The sequence below is a fragment of the Athene cunicularia genome (assembly GCF_003259725.1).
Source record: "Athene cunicularia isolate RWA chromosome 18 unlocalized genomic scaffold, athCun1 chr18_part1, whole genome shotgun sequence".
Lineage (NCBI taxonomy): Eukaryota > Metazoa > Chordata > Aves > Strigiformes > Strigidae > Athene > Athene cunicularia.
Genome location: NW_020799123.1, coordinates 9,695,624 through 9,713,045, shown reverse-complemented (window position 1 = coordinate 9,713,045; position 17,422 = coordinate 9,695,624). Strand labels below are relative to the sequence as shown.

At 38.2% G+C, this 17,422-nt stretch overlaps 2 protein-coding genes across 2 annotated transcripts in view; one reads left to right on the top strand and one right to left on the bottom strand.

Annotated features, from left to right (window-relative positions):
* Positions 1-285: 285 nt before the first annotated feature.
* CEP95 (centrosomal protein 95) lies at positions 286-14,356 on the bottom strand. Its single transcript, XM_026861303.1, has 19 exons — positions 14,350-14,356; positions 13,885-13,998; positions 12,503-12,611; positions 11,918-12,027; positions 11,028-11,162; positions 10,004-10,218; positions 9,542-9,611; positions 8,843-8,946; positions 7,536-7,657; positions 7,104-7,236; positions 6,787-6,901; positions 5,779-5,957; positions 5,418-5,510; positions 4,424-4,574; positions 3,158-3,318; positions 2,581-2,655; positions 1,910-2,062; positions 705-851; positions 286-462 (listed from the first exon to the last, which is right to left on the bottom strand). Exons 1-19 carry the CDS (start codon positions 14,354-14,356, stop codon positions 286-288), a joined length of 2,370 nt encoding a protein of 789 aa, XP_026717104.1.
* A 378-nt stretch (positions 14,357-14,734) lies between these two features.
* The window catches only part of DDX5 (DEAD-box helicase 5), a 12,827-nt gene continuing 10,139 nt past the window's right edge, over positions 14,735-17,422 (top strand). The window contains exon 1 of the mRNA XM_026860898.1: positions 14,735-14,804. Within this exon, the coding sequence (XP_026716699.1) occupies positions 14,773-14,804 (32 nt within the window). The 5' untranslated portion in view covers positions 14,735-14,772. The remainder of the gene's footprint in view (positions 14,805-17,422) is intronic.

Below are 17,422 nucleotides of genomic sequence, written 5' to 3'. Positions count from 1 at the left end.
ACTGTTCCACTAAGATAACTTCACTAAAGCACGCTGACTTCATCCCGTTTCCTTGAGTTCAACATTATCTCAGCTGTGCTCAGAAGGTAGAAAGTTGTTCACAAACTTTATTAGTGATCATAAGAGTGCTGTAGAGATCCCAGATCCCAGCAGCTACACCTCTGACATGCTAAACTGACAGACCAGATATTTTAGAGAAAAACAGACACACCATCTTCCTGTTACAGCAACTCTAAGGTTCCCATCATCTTAGCCAGAGAACTGCAGTGATATTTACCCTAAGTCCTACAAGAAATGGCTTTTACTGTACTGAAAGGAAGCCATCTGAAGTCTAGACTTCAGTCTGTCTGCTTCTAGTTCTTGAAAAAAGGTGTCATCATCATTTTGCATTATTGCTGCTTGCAGTTGCTGTATTTCCTTTTCCATCCTTGATCTTAATTCTCTTTTTGTTTTCTGTAGCATCTAAAGAAAATACAGACATGAGCCACAGCAGGTTAAAAAGACAAGACATTTACAAAAATTAAAAATACTTACTTGTGCTTGTGCTTTCTCTCTGGTTTGGATTTCTTGGCGTTCTTGAGATAAAGCTTCTGCTAGCATGGAAAACTAAGCATAACATGTTTGAGTTGAAGCAATTAAAGAAAAGGGCTTCAGTGTAAAAAAAAAAAAAAAATTCACTGTCCTTGATGCAGATTAAGCTTTACCTGATCTTTGTAAAAGTTCTCCATAGACTCCAGCTCATTTTGATGCTCTCTCCTTTGCTCAGCACGCTTCTCTTGAGCGTAAGCTCTCAGATCCTTCAGTCTTTGCTTCTGAATTTCTAAGCCTTCTTCAAATAAGTTTTTAAATATCTGCCAGCAATTAAAAAAAACAAACCTGAAACTTTCCCAGACACTTTTAAGTGTACATTTAAATTTTTCAGCTGCTTTATCTCCTGACAGAATGGTGATCGCATGAAGATGGGTCATTGCCCATGAGAAAGCAAGTTATCTAGTAATGGTGGTGCAGATACAGTTGAGCTGAATTTGTATTTCTCACTTAACTGAGATTCTGATGAACTGACATGAAAAATTTATGTTGTCATACAACTAAGAAAGGGACTAGAGCAGCAAATGTATATTACATTTTTAAAATCACTTCAGACAACCTGCCAGTGCAAGCCAGAGTCTTTGAACACGCAGTGTGATTTACAGCCCACCCGGCGTTCTGTTGTCTAACTTCTGGACCTTCATCCAATTTCCAATAGCAGGAAATCCAGCTGTACTCAGGCTTTCCATTTATACAAAAACACACCAGCTACAGTGCAGCTTGAGGCAAACAGTTCTGAAATCACTAATAGTGGATTATGCACTACACTTCTAGTCTTTCACTTTAAAAGGTGAGAATTCTGTATCTACCCTTGCAAAGTCTTAACTACTCTACTTGCTCTCCTTAGCTCTGATGTCCAGCCCTAATGAGAGATCGTATCTGTCAAAGTCTGCTTTGTTTAACAAACACTGAATAACAAAGCTGTCTTTTTGATCAGTTTCCTTAACTGAAGATTTAAATTGTTTTCTTTGGATAGTAACTATAGGAACAACTTCTTAATCCCACTGTTTCTGAAAACTCATTTCCCTCATTTCTCATGTTACCAGCCCTGTTTTTCCATACTGATACTTCACCCTTTCTCTCCTTCTCTTAACCCCATAAACCATCCTTTATTGTTTTACGGTGGTTTGCCCTAAACTGTATCGGTGCTTCCAAAGGAACCTTTTCATCTGTGGCCTCGACTGACCAACCATTTGATCCCCTCTCCTACGCTCTGGTCACTTGACTTGCTCTCTGTCCACTTCTACCATTATTTGAACTACTGGACTGTGGGTCCCAGCACTGGGATCCACACTTGCAGAGCAAGACATCTTGTACTTACCCTTTCTTCCCGTGTCCTAGCCCGCATCATCTTGGCACGCAACTGAACCCGGTAATCTTCATAATATTTCCTGGCTCGAGCAACTTGCTGGCGTTTCTCTCTCACTTTATTCTGAGCCCATTTCTGTCGGCAGATACGTTGCTTAAATTCTTGCTAAATGGAGAACAGTAGCTGTAAGACCACCAAGCTTCCAACAGCTATCGCTGCAGGCAAAGCTTTGTTAATCATTGTTAAATCAATAGGGTTCTTGCCTAACGACCTTCTCCCTACCCCAGTTTTACACTGCATTTATGGTTTGAAGCTGTAGGCACCACTGATTTAGCAAAGTGGTGCCATCAAGAGCACTGTGTAATTAGGGAATCAGCATTGCCATGGTAGCTGGCATTTTATCAGCAACAACAGGAGCTTGAAGTTTCTCCTCCTTGCCTATTCTTAGAACTTGTTTGCACTTTTAAAGCAACACTGTAGTAGTATAACAATAATATTCCATTCCCATGACCTCAGTAGCCACCCAGCAAACAGATTACATGACATTTGAGACCACAGCTACTCAAGAGGCATAAAATTGTTGTAAGATAAAAAGCTACTTTCATGGGCCAGGGAATATGCATTCCAGCTAGCTCAAGATGAAATTTTTGTATTAAGTAACAAATATCCTTCAAAGAACTTACTAGTCTCTTGCCGTGGTCTTGATCTTTTTTAATAATTGCAACAAGCAGCTCATACTTTTTCAGGGCTTGTTGAACCTGGAGGTTTAAAAGAAGCTAATTACTTCCATCATTCTACAGGACAGGCAGTTGTGTGTAGAAGTTTTAAATATTGACCCCCTGCTATCTTTTGAGAGTTACCATGCATAAGTTCATCAACTTTTCTATCTCATACCTAACTTTAGTCAAACTAAAAGACTGTTCAGAACTGGCACTTTGAAACTACAAAATGCATTTTAAAAAGCAATAGCAAAATCCTAGGCAGTACTAGATAACTAGTACAAAAAATGGGCATTGTATTCAAGTGGCTGATAAAAAGTTGAACCCACACGTCTATATATGTACATCCCTGTGGAAGGATGTACATCCGAGCTGCGTTAGTTAAAGCTGTGCTTTGGATGTGCATGTACCCTATTTACACTGCATACGAAGAGTCAGGATGGCTTTATTTTATTCAGTAGAAACTGATGACTGCTAACTATTCTCTCAGAGCTGTGATCTCTGCTGACACTTAGAAGAAGGTAAGAATAAGAATGCTCACTTCATTTTGGAGTTTTGGTTTAGTTCTGCCAGAAGCTGCCTTAAGTTGTTCAGTATGTGCAAGCTGCTGCCGCCACATTTTATTCATAGTATGGTGGGAAATATGCAGGTGGGGAAACTCTTCCAGTAGCTGAAATAGGAGGTCATCATCTCTTACTTTCACTACAAGGTAAAGACAGCTGTAAGCAATAAATTCCTGGAGAATACATTTAGTGGTAAATTCTTCCAGACAGTGTCAGCCTAAGTTATGAAATATTTTAGATTGAACACTACATACAACTACCATGCTGTTGTTATGATGTCAAGCTAAACCCAGCAGGACATAACATCACTCTCAGAACAGTGGTGAAAAAAGTAATCCCAAGTTTTTTGCTCTTTTTTTTTTTCTGCTAAAGAATTGCTTTTATAGCTCAGGCATCCAATTAAGACAAGTATCCCCTTCTTTCTTTAAATGGTTCTAACCATCAGTGATTTCTTTATCTGTCTCTCAAATAAAATAATGCTGATACAACAGTAGTAGTGACAGATCCAGGTCAAGTAAACAGGTGTAAAAGACTGGTTTGCAACCAGCTCATTCTCATTACATCTTTGATCTTTCTGGCAGGAAAAGATGACGGGAAGATGAAACAAATGGGTACTAACCAACTATACGTCCTTTAAACACTGAAAAAAAAAAAAAAAAGGCAGTGTACTTGAATAACACTGAGATATGCAGGGGGTCATACTACAATCTTATACATAAGCAAGCATGTTGCTGTTTATCAAACCTGAGCCTGTGATTTGTGTGTTGGCTCTTCTCGGAGCATCGCTTGCTCAGCAAAACCAGTGGCAGTGTTACCACCACGGCTGAAAGGAAGAGAACAGCAATTGATAGATCCTGCTCTGTTACCTGTACGTGGCTCAGCACCAGCCCACTCAAGCTAAAGGCCCAATTTTAAATCTGTTACATGCTCAAAAAACCAAAAACCAACCAACAATTGAGCTCAGACTATAGTGGAACAAGCATAGAAGTAGCAGTAATGGAAACAAGCCTTGAAAAGAATCCAAAGGAGGTAGCGAACGGGTCAGTTTTGACTGTGCATTGGTGGTTTACATTTACCTAAAGCATTATCTTCCCTAACAAAAATCCAGACATATAGAGGTCATAAGAAGGGGAAAGTGCTACAGCTGACTGGTATACGTTGGACTGATGCCTTTATTCTTGGAGTTCAACACATGCTTTCAAAAGATGCCAGTTTTCCACCAAGTATAGTTTTGCAGTTCTTACTTGGAGCTGCTTTCTTTGGCTTCACAGTCCCTCGTTTTGGAATCCACTGGCTGTATCTGGGATTCCGAGGTGTGGTTTTTCTAGAATAAACTTTCACTGGCTGAGGCATTTTTGGAGGTTCTTTAAAGATGTTTTCTTTGTATTCTTGTTCCTTAGGAGCAGATGTAAAACAGATGGAGAACAGGTATGAGAAAGGGAAAGACTGATAGATCACATAGTTTGGATATCAGAACTTAAATGTCTTTGAAACTTTAGAATGAGAATTTGGACATATTGTATTAGATTCTCCAGAAGGCCAGAATTTACCAAATGCAGGTCAGGGTTCAAATAAAGGTTATATCTCACTATTGCATAACTTCAGCTCTTAACACTACTGCAGCAGCCCAAGGACTGCTTCTGCAAAGGCTGTGAAAAGGGCTGGTGCAGCCTACATTGGTGTGACAGAGCTTTTCAGCTTAGGTCCTTTGCTGTTCCAGTAGTAAGAAAGTAGAAAACCAGCCCTTTGCTACATTCATAACCCTAGAGAATCATCCTTGCACAAACCCAACTTTCAGAGTAGTTACATGAGACTATGGCAATATTAAGCAGATTGCTTACAGTGTATGTGGGCTCCAACCTTATTAACCCTAGCTGTTTAGGCCAGTCTATGGAAGTTACCTACTTGCTTACTTGGGTTCAGTTCTTTAAATCTGAGTGTCTTGAAGTTACCACTTGATGTGAAAAGCATGGTGGTTGATAACCATAAGAATAGGTATTATTCTTCAAATATAGTGCCAAAACTTAGACTACTTGTCCCTTGGTTCTACCTATCTGAGGAAAAGCTGTCCTGTTTACTGCTTTAGTAGTATAGTATACAGCACTGTAATTACGACACTGGAAGTCAAGGAGGTTTTCCACCCAAAAGACATCTCTGCTATTTGGACAGGATCTAGACAAATATAAAGCAAGCAACCAACCAAAACGTAGCCAACAATCACTGTAGTACATCACATACCCTATCCTTGGTGATTTCTCCAAGCTTTGAAAGCCTCAGCCTCTCCCTAGTTTCATAAGTTCTTAGTTCATCTTCATAAGCTTTAGCAACTGCCTAGAAAATAAAAATAAAAAGGACTTTTCAGAGCAAATAACCAATCCATATGACTACCTCATTAACTTGTTTGGTGTATAGGTCAAAGTAGCTTCTTCCACTTCAGACTTTTTGGCTACATTTGGGGTTGAAGTCTTTTTCTCAGCAGTCTACAGATAGAAAACTACTGAAGTAGGCCAGATATCACCTTTAAGCAGGAGCATTCATTTTTCATGCTTTCAGTATAACTGTTAGTAAGAATGACCAATAGGTCTAACCTAGAAATTACCTTTGGTTTCTTTGTTCTTTCATCCCTCTCTTTTTGCAACTGGCTGTGTATTTTCCCTGTGTGTCGTGTTCCATTACTGCAGAGTTTATCTTCCAACTCAGAAAAGAGTTGATGCTGAGATGAGGGTGAGGATGGAGAAAGGGATCGTGGCCTGCTTTGGTACCTCAGATGTAGTATGTCTGTAAGGAAAGACAAGTCACTGAGTATCTAACTTGAAACAAAAGAAAACCCTCTTCAGCCAGACATAAGGAAAAAAAACATCCCCCAAAAAACACACAGTCAAATCTTTCCACAGCATAAGATTCAAAAGGTTTAGCACAAATAAAGTCATAAAAAGCTAAAGCCTTTGCCTTTAGAATTATCCCTGCCCCAAATCACAAATTTTAGGGCTTATATGATAGCAAAGAGATATTCAAGATGGAAAGGAAAAAGCAGCAAAGCCAACTGAATGTAGCTCAAGGTGAGAGACTGTCTATATACCAGGATCAAACAGCTCCATCTTGCAGTGTCATGCACATGGATTAGAACAAGCTGTATGATAATTTTATAGCCTGCAGTACATACAGGGTGGTTATTTAATCATATTGCCACCACCACACACGCTGCACAGTATGTCTGGAAGTTACCTAGATGTACATGTTGTGTTTGACCCTGAAGAATCTGCAGTGAAGTACTTTGTGAATTGGCCCTCGGTTCAGAATGCCAGGGCTCTCAGTGAGCTTGTATTTCTGTCCCTCCTCCCACTTTCTGTAAATTTTTTACTGCAGCTGTGTTTGCCTTGTATTTTTCATAAGGTTTTACCATAGCTATTTAAGTATTAAATGGGAACTTAATTCTAATTGTGTTACTGTTGCTCAGGTTTGGATCTAAGACAAAACGTAAGTGAACTAACAATACATAACTTAGTAACTATGAGTAGTTCAGTGTATCAGCTTTACATGAGAAGGAATTGGGGTTTTTTTAATATTCCTTTCCACCCTAATACTTCAGTGGCAAAAGAATTGTTACCTCGCTCAGGTTTCCTTTGTCGATAATCCATGACACTGTCACTGTGCTGAGACAGGTTGTCTTCATCTGTCAGCTCTTCTTCTCTGGAGGGCCCACCCAAAGCTCTCTTTAGCATCTATTGGACAGATTTTTTTTTTTGGAGGTCAGGTTCAATAGTTTGTTCAAAATGTAGAACTGTCTAAACTCAGGTGTTAGTTGCAGATTTCCTTTTCATCAATATTATATTGATGAAAATATATAATTCATATTCTTGTTCTCCCTGCTATCATTACTAAGGCTAGATTGCTCAGATACAACAAAGAATAGATTTCACTTACTAAATCGAGTTCATTTAACCTGCAAGAGAGTTTTTCTGACACTTCATGAAGCTCTTGCTTGGATAGCTTTTCCTTTGTTGTTCTGAGGGAAATAGACTCTTCAGGTGAATCTGTGGTAGAATTTTCATATCTGCTAAAACAGGAAACAGACAGATTTAATTTCTGTTCTAAAAACCTGAAGATAAGCATTACCTCATACAATTCCAGTTCACTTTTTTTGTGAGCACATTTTTATACGATTAAGGAGAAGCTGAATCTGTAAATGCCTATAACTATATTTAAGAAAATGCATGTATGTCAGGAGAAACAGGAAATCTTTCTGTTAAAATTCACATTTACTGTCATGCAGACAAGGATGGGGCGGGGGAGGCACCTGGGTGGCCATGTATATGAACATGCTAGCTCAGTTCAATACCAAAAAAATTAATTTGCCTTTTGTTTCTAGGCAGATATCTAGAGTCAGGTCTTGGAGTTCGTGCTACTCGTTCAGCACACAGGGAGAGTTCTTGATGTAATGAGGAAGCAGATGCAGAAGTCCCATATACCGGAGGAACCTAGGGAAATGAGTAAGCATAAATTAAGATCCACAGTAAAGCTCAGAAATACCAATAATCATGTGAGTAGAGAGATCCCACAACAGCTTTTATAGGACAACAATCTCAAACCCTGTGATTGTACATATATATTAAAAAAGTAGTTCTATGTCCAAGTCTGCAACTGAAGATGATGTGCTTTGTAGAATTAGATGTTTAAAGAAACAGACTAGCAAGAACATAGACGATCAGTTCAAGAATCATCTACAGGTAAACCACTGAATCAGAAGAACAAGGCCTAGGTTAAGTTATATGACTATCCCTATATCACTCATTAGCCTGGGACTAATGCCCAGTAATCCGAGCCAGCTGAACCTCACTGGCTATAGGCTAAAGGAAACACTGATGTCCTCATGCCATTTGGTTACACTGGTTTAATACTGCCTGGTAACTTATCAGTTCAAACCGGAGTAATTCAGGGTTGGCATGAATAAACTTGCAAATACACCAACGGAAAATGAGTTTTCAACAGAGACAATGTTTTAAACAGACAACGTAGAAGTAAAGGCTGTTGAAACTATTGGAACAAATGAAGTCTGTGAGTACCTCTTGTGGTTGTAGAAGGCAAAAAGTGTTTTCCAGAGCAAGGAACTTCCTATACAGATATGTTTCTGCAAGCACAGAATGGCACCTGCTGATCAGTTTGTGGGTTTTGCATTATTCAGTTTGTGAAAAGCAAAGGAAAATGCTAGGAAATAAAATGAAATAACATAGCCAGCCAATTCAGTGATCTTTAGGAAGGGAGTGAAAACTGAATTTTATCGGATTCTGAACAACTCCAGAACAAGAAAATTCTTACTAATGTAGAATACTGATACACTTCAGAGAAAGGACATGACTGTGGTTTTATGATTTATACATCTTTGATTAAACCCAATATAACTAAGTAACTGATTGGTTGTGATAAATTAGAACTCTACTGGCACTTGTACTTCTCGGAGCAAACACCTCCAGAAAGAACTGTCATGATTTACAAACTGTACATAGCCATAGTCACATGTCATCACTGACTGTATATTTTAAAAAGTAAGCCAAAAGCAGGTTTGAAAAAAGCCCAGAAGTGCCACAAGGTATCAAGAGAATTAAAGAGGAAATACAAAAATATTGACTGAACTTCCACAAATAAGGTAAAGATGCAACGTCTACCTTTGTCACGCTGTCCTCAGCATCATTTGAGAGCACCTTGTCTCCCCCAGCAGCAGCAGATGACAGATAACTGTTAGTTGATGGTAGAGATTGCACTGTGCCTACTAATAGGGGGAACAAGTAAAAAGAGATGTGATCCATGGCTTCTGGAACCCAGTTATTCAAAGAGAACACAATGACAAAGCAACTGTGGTTACGCAGTTGTGACAATCATTTTGGTAATTTCTCAGGTTTTGAATGTTCAGTGTCATGGGAATGCTATGGAAACTAGAAAGGTAAGCAGTGTTTCCCAGGCAACAAAGTACTGAAAACTAGCTTCTAAGCCTTTCCTACAATAGCACTTAATGGCTTTTTCCTAGAGTTGAAACTGGTTTGTCTGCTCAATGTTTCTCTGCTCAGAATAAGCTCAGACATAAGTTATCTGCTAGAAGAGTTTTCTGTAGTATAGGCCCATTTTAACTGGATTAACTAAGAAAGGAATTGAACTGGGGACACATCATTTTTCTCCAGCGCAGTGAACAGTTTAAGAATAACCTATTTTTGTTTCTCTATAAAACAGAGATAAAAAACATGAACTTGTGGCTGAATTTTAAAAATGCACCAGTAGTTTCAAAACCATGTTTCCTGTAGTGCCCATAAAAATAAATGCAACATTTGACACTTAAGAGTTACCCTATAAGAAGCAAAATTTTCTCTCACCAGTGAGTTTCCTTGATGGAGGAAGACTATCAGAAACATCTTCAGATTTTTGTGTAAGTGACTTTTCAAGCTGAAATAAAAACACAGGAGAGTGTTGACAGGAAGGTCATATATTTAGGTTCATCTGCATATGGAAATCAATGCTGATTTTATAGAGAAACAAAAATACACTCTATTTTGTTTACTATATTGTAAGCTGTGCACTTACATTGATCATGGAGATGCGTATGTATGTGTGTATAATATATAAACGCACCCCTCAAATTAACTTCCTCTCTGGACACCCAGTGAAGAATGAATCCACAATCCAAAATTCTTTGAAGATAAAATCTGACACATTCAGAACTGCTCTTCAGAGACCAACTACTCCCATTCTGCAAGTATACTAGAAGGTTTTAAAATGAAAGGTATTGATTACTAATGAAAAAAAAAAAAAAAGAGAAATGATAGGTTTTTACTTACAGTAGGAATTTTTACTCCTTCACTGTTAGCCAAGGCTGCTGACTGGCTGGCTGAACTCTGATAATCTCTCCATCCAGGATAGCGAGGTCTGGCTTCTGAAGGCTGAAATGGTGGCAGCAAAGGAATAGCTTGCTGTATAGGCTCCCCAAGTTTTGTAGCACTGGCACTCAAACTGTCTTTTTGAGGCTTAGTAGTATGAACAGACTCCACTGAGCCTTAAAAGACACATACAAAGAACTTGAAGTTTAAGTGTTATTTGCAAAAGCAGAAAGTTAATTTTTTTATATTCTGCATACATATTGGATAGAAGTATCTAAATATCTAATGTTAACTACCCTCTTTGTTGGACCGCATGGAACAGCATGGTAACATTTTTATGCCTTACAATGTTACTTCTGTTTAGAGATACGTACTGCAGCCCCTCCCTGTCTCACCAAGTTTCTCAAGACTGTATATACGTATATGAATACGCTGCTCTCTACTGCATGGGTGTAGCCATATGCATACGCAGTAAATAGCTTTCAATTTGCTGTTAAGTTTCCCCCCAGTCATTTTAGATACATGCAGGGAATGCCTGCTCAGGGGCAGGAATTCCAGGCAATGAGGGAGCCACAGTCAGCAGAGGCCAGGGACAACTGGATAAGATGGCTGCCACCTGTCAGAATAATTCACCCAGTACAGTCTGTTCATAACTGTCCTTAAGAACAGCATGAAAGCTCCCTTGAGAACATGATTTTGAATGCTAGGATCATCCACAAGGGCTTTTTACTTTTAGTGTTTTGCTTATTGAACCACAAAAGGAAAAAAACTAGCTGAAGTTAAATCCTAGCTAAGCAGACATACCCCAGATTGTATACTCTGGGACACTAAAATATAAAGTTTATGAAAACTATATATATATTTATTTCAAAATATATTAACTAGAGTGTTTCCATCCATGACTAAGGTTGTCCTCTACCCTACCTTAGTATCCTACACCCCTTAGTCAAAATCAGATAAATAAGCTAACAGAATGAATACTCACCATCTTCCTTTTCCTTTACAATGGCCCTTTCAGTTTCAGAGAACTGTCTAGGTAATGTTGCAAATGCCTTTGAGTTTTCGGATTCTTCCACCCCTTTGTCCTTTTCTGCTGGTAACAATTTAGGCAACTGGAATTCTAGAAGTGGTGTTTGAAAAAGATTAAACCAAGACCTATAAAGCATCTTGCAATGAACTGTTTAGATGGACAGTCTTAATGTTTGGTATGTTAATAACTTGGCATTAGCAATCCATGCTATAATCAAAATAGGTCTGTTAATTCCTACTTGTAATTTTGTTAAATAAAAATTTCATAATTCATAATATTCCTTTATGTCTCTACTTGGAAAGATTAATCACCAGTAAGAATAGGAATATTATTATAGGAAAAATAGGAATGGACTCCATTTAAGTAGTCTGCATGTTATTTGTTCCAGAGCCCCCCCATTATGTTTTTAAGTGACACACACTCCTAACAAGTTTTCTTTAAGAATGAACTTGCTAGTCTTTTTAGAGTCTTAAATAATACATTTTGCTGCAATAAATTAAACAAATTAAAGGCTTCAGAAATCTCGTTCTATTGAACAAAATGAAATGCCTTTGTAGGGAGAACTGAATTAGAACTCAAACAACAAACTTTTATCCAGATAATGTAGCTCAGGAGTCATGAAAAAGTGTCTGGAATACTTAAAGAAATCTACAATGTAACTTCAGCAAGATCAACTATAGTTGCTTATTGTGCGTTGGGCTGGGGTTTTTTAGGTATGGGTTGGTTTGGATTTTTTTTTTTAATAAGAGTTTAAAACAAGGTATTTGTCTGAAAAAAATAACTTTTAAAAAGCCTAGAAATGTTACTACAGAGTAGTCTTAAATCTTTTTTTCACACAAGCTCACCTTCCTCTCTCCTGGAAAATGAATGAGCAGTATCTCCAAGTCTAATTAATTCACTAGTAGATTCTGATCCATCTACATCACAAGACGGAACAAAAAATTCTGACTGGGACCTAAGAGGAACATAAAGCCATAAAATGATTTACTCTAGAAGTCTTTGTTCCTGCAGTCCACAAGATGGAGCTGCAGAAGAGTAGCAACTCTACTTCAGACAGCTGGCTATTAGAGTGTAGGACGTCAGAGGCCAGCTTCTACAAAACAAACCAACGTAGAAGTCATGAAAATAGATCAAATGCAGTTTAACTAAAATACAATAATTTAAAACTGAGACAATGTTTTCAACTTGTTTCATTCCACATGCAAAGTAAAATTAAGGGGAACAAAACACCATCAGCATTCTTCAAGAGCAAAAAAATTCTGTATCTAATTTCTAGAAGTTCTGGATCTAACTAAAGGAGAAAGTTACCTCACATTCCATTTGATTTATGTAATCAGTATGTTTCCTACTTGCATACTATTAAAAACCTACTAGTTTTTCTACAGATACACTATCACTATGTCAATGCAAATACTCAGAATTGTTCTTACCCTTCACCTGATGAGAATATTGAAGGTTGCTTAAATTGACCAGCATTGCTTTCCAGCTGCTCTTGAGATGCAATCTGAATTTCATTATTGGAGAGCACATTCGCCTCATCTGTTAAAAATCAAGAGGCAATTAGTTTCAGGCAAACTACTTCTACCTATTAACTAACAGGTACTATTGCCAATATCATCAAACCAGTTTAAGTTCAACAAAACATTATAATGATATATAAAATGATGATATGCAACACCCTTGCGGGCAGGCAACTTTTATGGTAAGTTTTTAAAAGTGATACAACTATCATACACCCTATTGTTTCAATTATAAATAACCCCTCTCTTCTTTCCTCAAATGAATTAAATCCCGTACTTATAACTAGAAAATTGGAGCCGCTAGCACCTATGGTTGCTACCATAGTAGCAACACTGGCAGTCTGAGAGAAGGGAAAAGCAAAAGTACAGGCAGTGAAATTGCTAATTTTCTGCTGCTCACAGTGAAACAGGACAGGAGGCAACTCTCTCAGCCACCAAGTGCTCTTCCCTCTACTCCAAGGGCACAACAGCCAGCGATGACAATTCTTATCAGCTTTAAGATATGAAGACCAGTACTCAGTCTGCAGTAACCATGATCTCTCTGAAGGGCTGAGTAGCTTCTCTTCCCCTGTTTAGTCTTTTCCTCAAAATAGCCCCTGCTGTGGATCTGCTCCTAAGACCCACTTCACAGGAAAGCTTAAGTCATCTCCCTGTTTGTCTCCTAGTAAGTAAAAGGGACATTTGTTCATTGTTCCAATTAAAGTCAACATTTCCCTCCCCAAATCCTAACCATAAATCATTTGACTTACAAGTTGAAAAGCAACATACTAACCAAGGATGAATTGTCTGGAGTAGGTTTCTGCCACAAGAATGAAGCAGAAAGGTTATGTTCTTCAGTTCTTGCCTTCTATCAAGTTTCAGGGAAAATAAACTATTTTATCATTATTATGAAAATAGAGAATGTAAATAGTTTAGCCACTGAAATTTCCCCCTGTGGAAGGGGGGAGGAAAGTTTCAGTCTTTCTTTTCTTCTGCATTGTCAAGGTTAAGACAAACACACCAAATAAATCTTCACTATATTGGAAACACCTTGGGTATCCCAAAACAAGGTTTCACAAAGCTTACATCTTCAAATGGACATCATTCCTATAGCTGCTAGTGAGAAGAACAGCAAAGAAACAGTTTTTACCTATTATGGGAACTGTATTCCATCCATGAACACCAAGAACTATGGTCATGAAAACCTAAGCCCTCAGCAAGCTAACTTGAGAGCAGACAAATAGAAAAATAAAGCTGTCCATAATGTAGTAGTAACAGAACATAATACCTTAAACTAGGACATGTCTACTTACCTCCATTCTGAGAAGAAGATTCACTGACTTCTTCTGTAAGATACTCTAATAAACCATCAAATATTTCAATCAGGTTTTTGATAGATTCTCTTTCTCCTTTCACAATGTTCTCACCTTAAGAGAAGGTACTGCCACATATTAATAATTAGCACTTCACAGAAGAAAAATTCTCAAAAGCAGGAGTTTTCTGGAAAAGAGCACTTAGAAATTCTTGTGAAAGTGTCAGCTCAGAAGACAACTAGTCACCCATTTATGGCCACATACATAAGCTTAGGGTATCTTAAAAGCTTCCTAAAGTTGCATATTTTCAGTCCTAATAAGTGACAGTGGCATTGATGCTATACCTGCTTACACACACAAAAAATACCCCAGGGATATTTTCAGTGTTAGTTAGTATTTAGTATTTTTTTATACATATTAGCTACAGCATGAAGCAAGTCTATGGACTGGCAGGATTACAAATACCAGCCATACTGTACAGGGACCAAATTAGAAAGAGATACTTCATATCAGGCAAGCAGTTTTCATTCTTTGCAGGCTATGTTATGTGAGACTATACATAAGAAAACTCAGTGAAACTATTATCTGTGTACAAAGGACAGACACAACATAGTTCAAGTCTTTACTCACTGACTTTTAAAAATAAATAACTAGTTTGAAATTCAAGGCTCATGTTTTACAACCCAGTTTCCAAGCTTTAAATGCATACAGAAAAATACTGAGCCAGTAACAGACTCCCAGTAACACTTTAGCAGACAAGTGAAGTATGATTGATATAGTTAACAAACATTTCTTACAGGTCTGTATCATACAAGACAGCTCTGATTTATTCTCTGCTTGCTGTTTAAATTTATAACCTGATGTCCAAGGCAAGGGTTTAGCGTTTTGATGACACTCACTACAGGAAAAAGACCTTTCATGTAAGTATGAAAAATATGCTTTCTAACATACGGTTCTTATAAAATGTTCAAAATAAACCACACAGATATTCAGCTGGTGTTTGTCTACATCAAAATGAGTACCTACCAGTGATGTGTGACAGGCTGACCTGCAAGTAGTCCAATGCCAGGGAATCTATTACTGCTTGTACATTATGTGCATCATCCTCTTGGCTTCTAGGAGTAGCTATGAAATCTATTTAAAATAAATAATAGATTTTAGGCTATCTAAATGGATAGCTTATTGCAGATGTTTTGACTAAACTACTTGAACTTTCACTTAGAAGTTAGCATTTTTAATACCTTGTGTATTTGGTGAAAAGGCCAAGTATCATATGGTTATTAAATCTTCTATAAATACTGAGTACAAACTTAGAATGCCCCCTAGAAGATGTGAGGATTTTATCAGCTGAAGTATCAGATTCAAGAATAGAGACTACTAAAGTATTTATGTGTATTTAAGTGCTTATGTATGGCCTTCAGGGCCTAATTTACAATAGGAAAAGTTTTGCTGTCGCTATACTAGTGAACTCCCTTCATAGCTGTCATTCTCTGTAGTCAAAAAAACCCCAAACAAAATTGGCCAATATTACTTAAATCCTCTTAAAGAATTACAATCTTGTGTGTTTGTCTCTGGAAGAACATAAATATTTTAAAACCCCTACATCTGTAGTACATTTTGCAAACTCATATTGTTTATTACAAGATAAAAAAAGAGAGAAAAAAAAAAAGAAAAGCAGGTTTATAAATTATCATTCCTACCTGGCACTTTTTCTCCTAAGATTGACTCATAAAGACGAACAAACACATCAGCACCACATTCTGAGAGATGCTTTATGTGCTGGTTTATGTGACAGCTCCTTAAAAGATCATTGGCAACATCAACCCAATCTATTAAGAAGTAAAACGTATTAATATCAGAACTGAAAGACACAGAAATAAAGACACGGTTAGTTACAGTGAAAGATGGAACCCATTTGTCTTTAACTCCACCGTAGATGGTTGACCCCAGTCATCCTATCCCAATCAAAATATTGAACATGGTGCATGCTTTCTGCTCCACGCCCTGTTTACTTCAGATAGAATCATGGAGTCATTTAGGTTGGAAAAGACCTTTAAGATCATTGAGCCCCACTGTAAACCGAAGACTGCCAAGGGCCATTAAACCATGTCCCAAAGTGCCACATCTACTTATCTTTTAAATACCTCCAGGGATAATGACTCAACCACTTCCCCGTGGGCAGCCTGTTCCAAGTCTTTATAACCCTTTCAGCGAAAAAGGTTTTTTTAATATCCAATCTAAACCTCCCCTGGCACAACCTGAGGCTACTTCCTCTCATCTTGTCACTTGCTAACTTGCTACTTGGAAGAGACTAACACCGACCGCACTGCAACCTCCTTTCAGGAAACCTTTCCTTTCAGATAGAAGCAAGGACAGAGAGTGAAGAATGATGCACACCAGGACCTTGTTCAAGTACACAGTCATACCACAACTGGACTTGCGAGCTGAAGGGTACTGAAGTACCACAGGCTAGGCAGATTACTTTTTTTTTCTTCCACATAATGAAAAGCAAATTTTGGGCTGACCACATAGTCAGGAATTCCAGACCTTGAGGGACTTAAGTTTTGATGCCTCTTTTATCAAAAATCAGAAATTACATATACTTTTTTGAAAAACGTGAGTTTCTCTTACAACCCCAGTTTCTTTAATACTCTTAGGCAACAACAACTCTGCTAACATAAGTATTCTTTGTTCAACCTAATTTCAAGGATTACTTGTATTAGTTTGCACGTTAGGGATTACAAGAACATGGAGCTGATCCCACCAACTTCACGTTATGTTGAGCTCAATGAGATGTGCACATAAACAGCCCGGTTTTCCCAAAACTTTGTGTCCTGAACTCAAAAGTGCTTTGAAGCACATGTATCTTCTACAGTCTTGTCACCCAGTTCCAGTATCAACTTGGAAGAACAAGTATCTTCATCTCAGTCTGTGATCTCTCAATGTTGGATTTTCCCCCTACATGATGTTTTTGCAAACAAAACAGTATTTTAACAAGTATTATCAAGGACTTTAAATTACTAGACAAGGGGTAAATCATCATTGGAAGGGAAAAAAGCATACAATTACTACAATATAAACTAATTTGTACAATTTTTATTCTTCCACGCACAGGGAGTATTAAGTATCACTCCACTCTTCGTTCAGTTCCAGAAATCACTTCACCTTAATATTTTAATAATTTCAAGCACGTGAAAAGTTAAAACAGCACCTCCTGCATTCCAGACTGATGTGTCTTAGAAAACTTCAGTTACTGTTCATCTCAGCTTTATCAACTTAAGAGTGTCACCAGGCAAGGGGCATTAATGGCAAGGGAGGTGGACATGAAGAGCTTAAAAAGCAACAACGCAAGAGAGAGCTCTAAGGAAAGGCATGCCTGGATAAAGTGGAGGGTGTCGGCAGCAGGTGGACGCCAAGGCCGAGGGGAGAGACAAGGCAGCTCTCCACCTGCCCCCCCCCAGCCCTGCAGGGCACAGAGCTCGCACCCGCGCCACGGCAAGGCCCCGCGGGACGGCGCGGACAGGCCCCGATCCCCCAG

What these genes read in the sequence shown, in the direction of transcription:
- CEP95 (XM_026861303.1), bottom strand. An exon ending in TCCATCAAGGAAACTCACTG is followed by an intron (nt 8,947 to 9,541) that starts GTGAGAGAAAAT and finishes TCCCCCTATTAG; the next exon opens with TAGGCACAGTGCAATCTCTA. An exon ending in TATCTGCCTAGAAACAAAAG is followed by an intron (nt 7,237 to 7,535) that starts GCAAATTAATTT and finishes TTCCTGTTTTAG; the next exon opens with CAGATATGAAAATTCTACCA.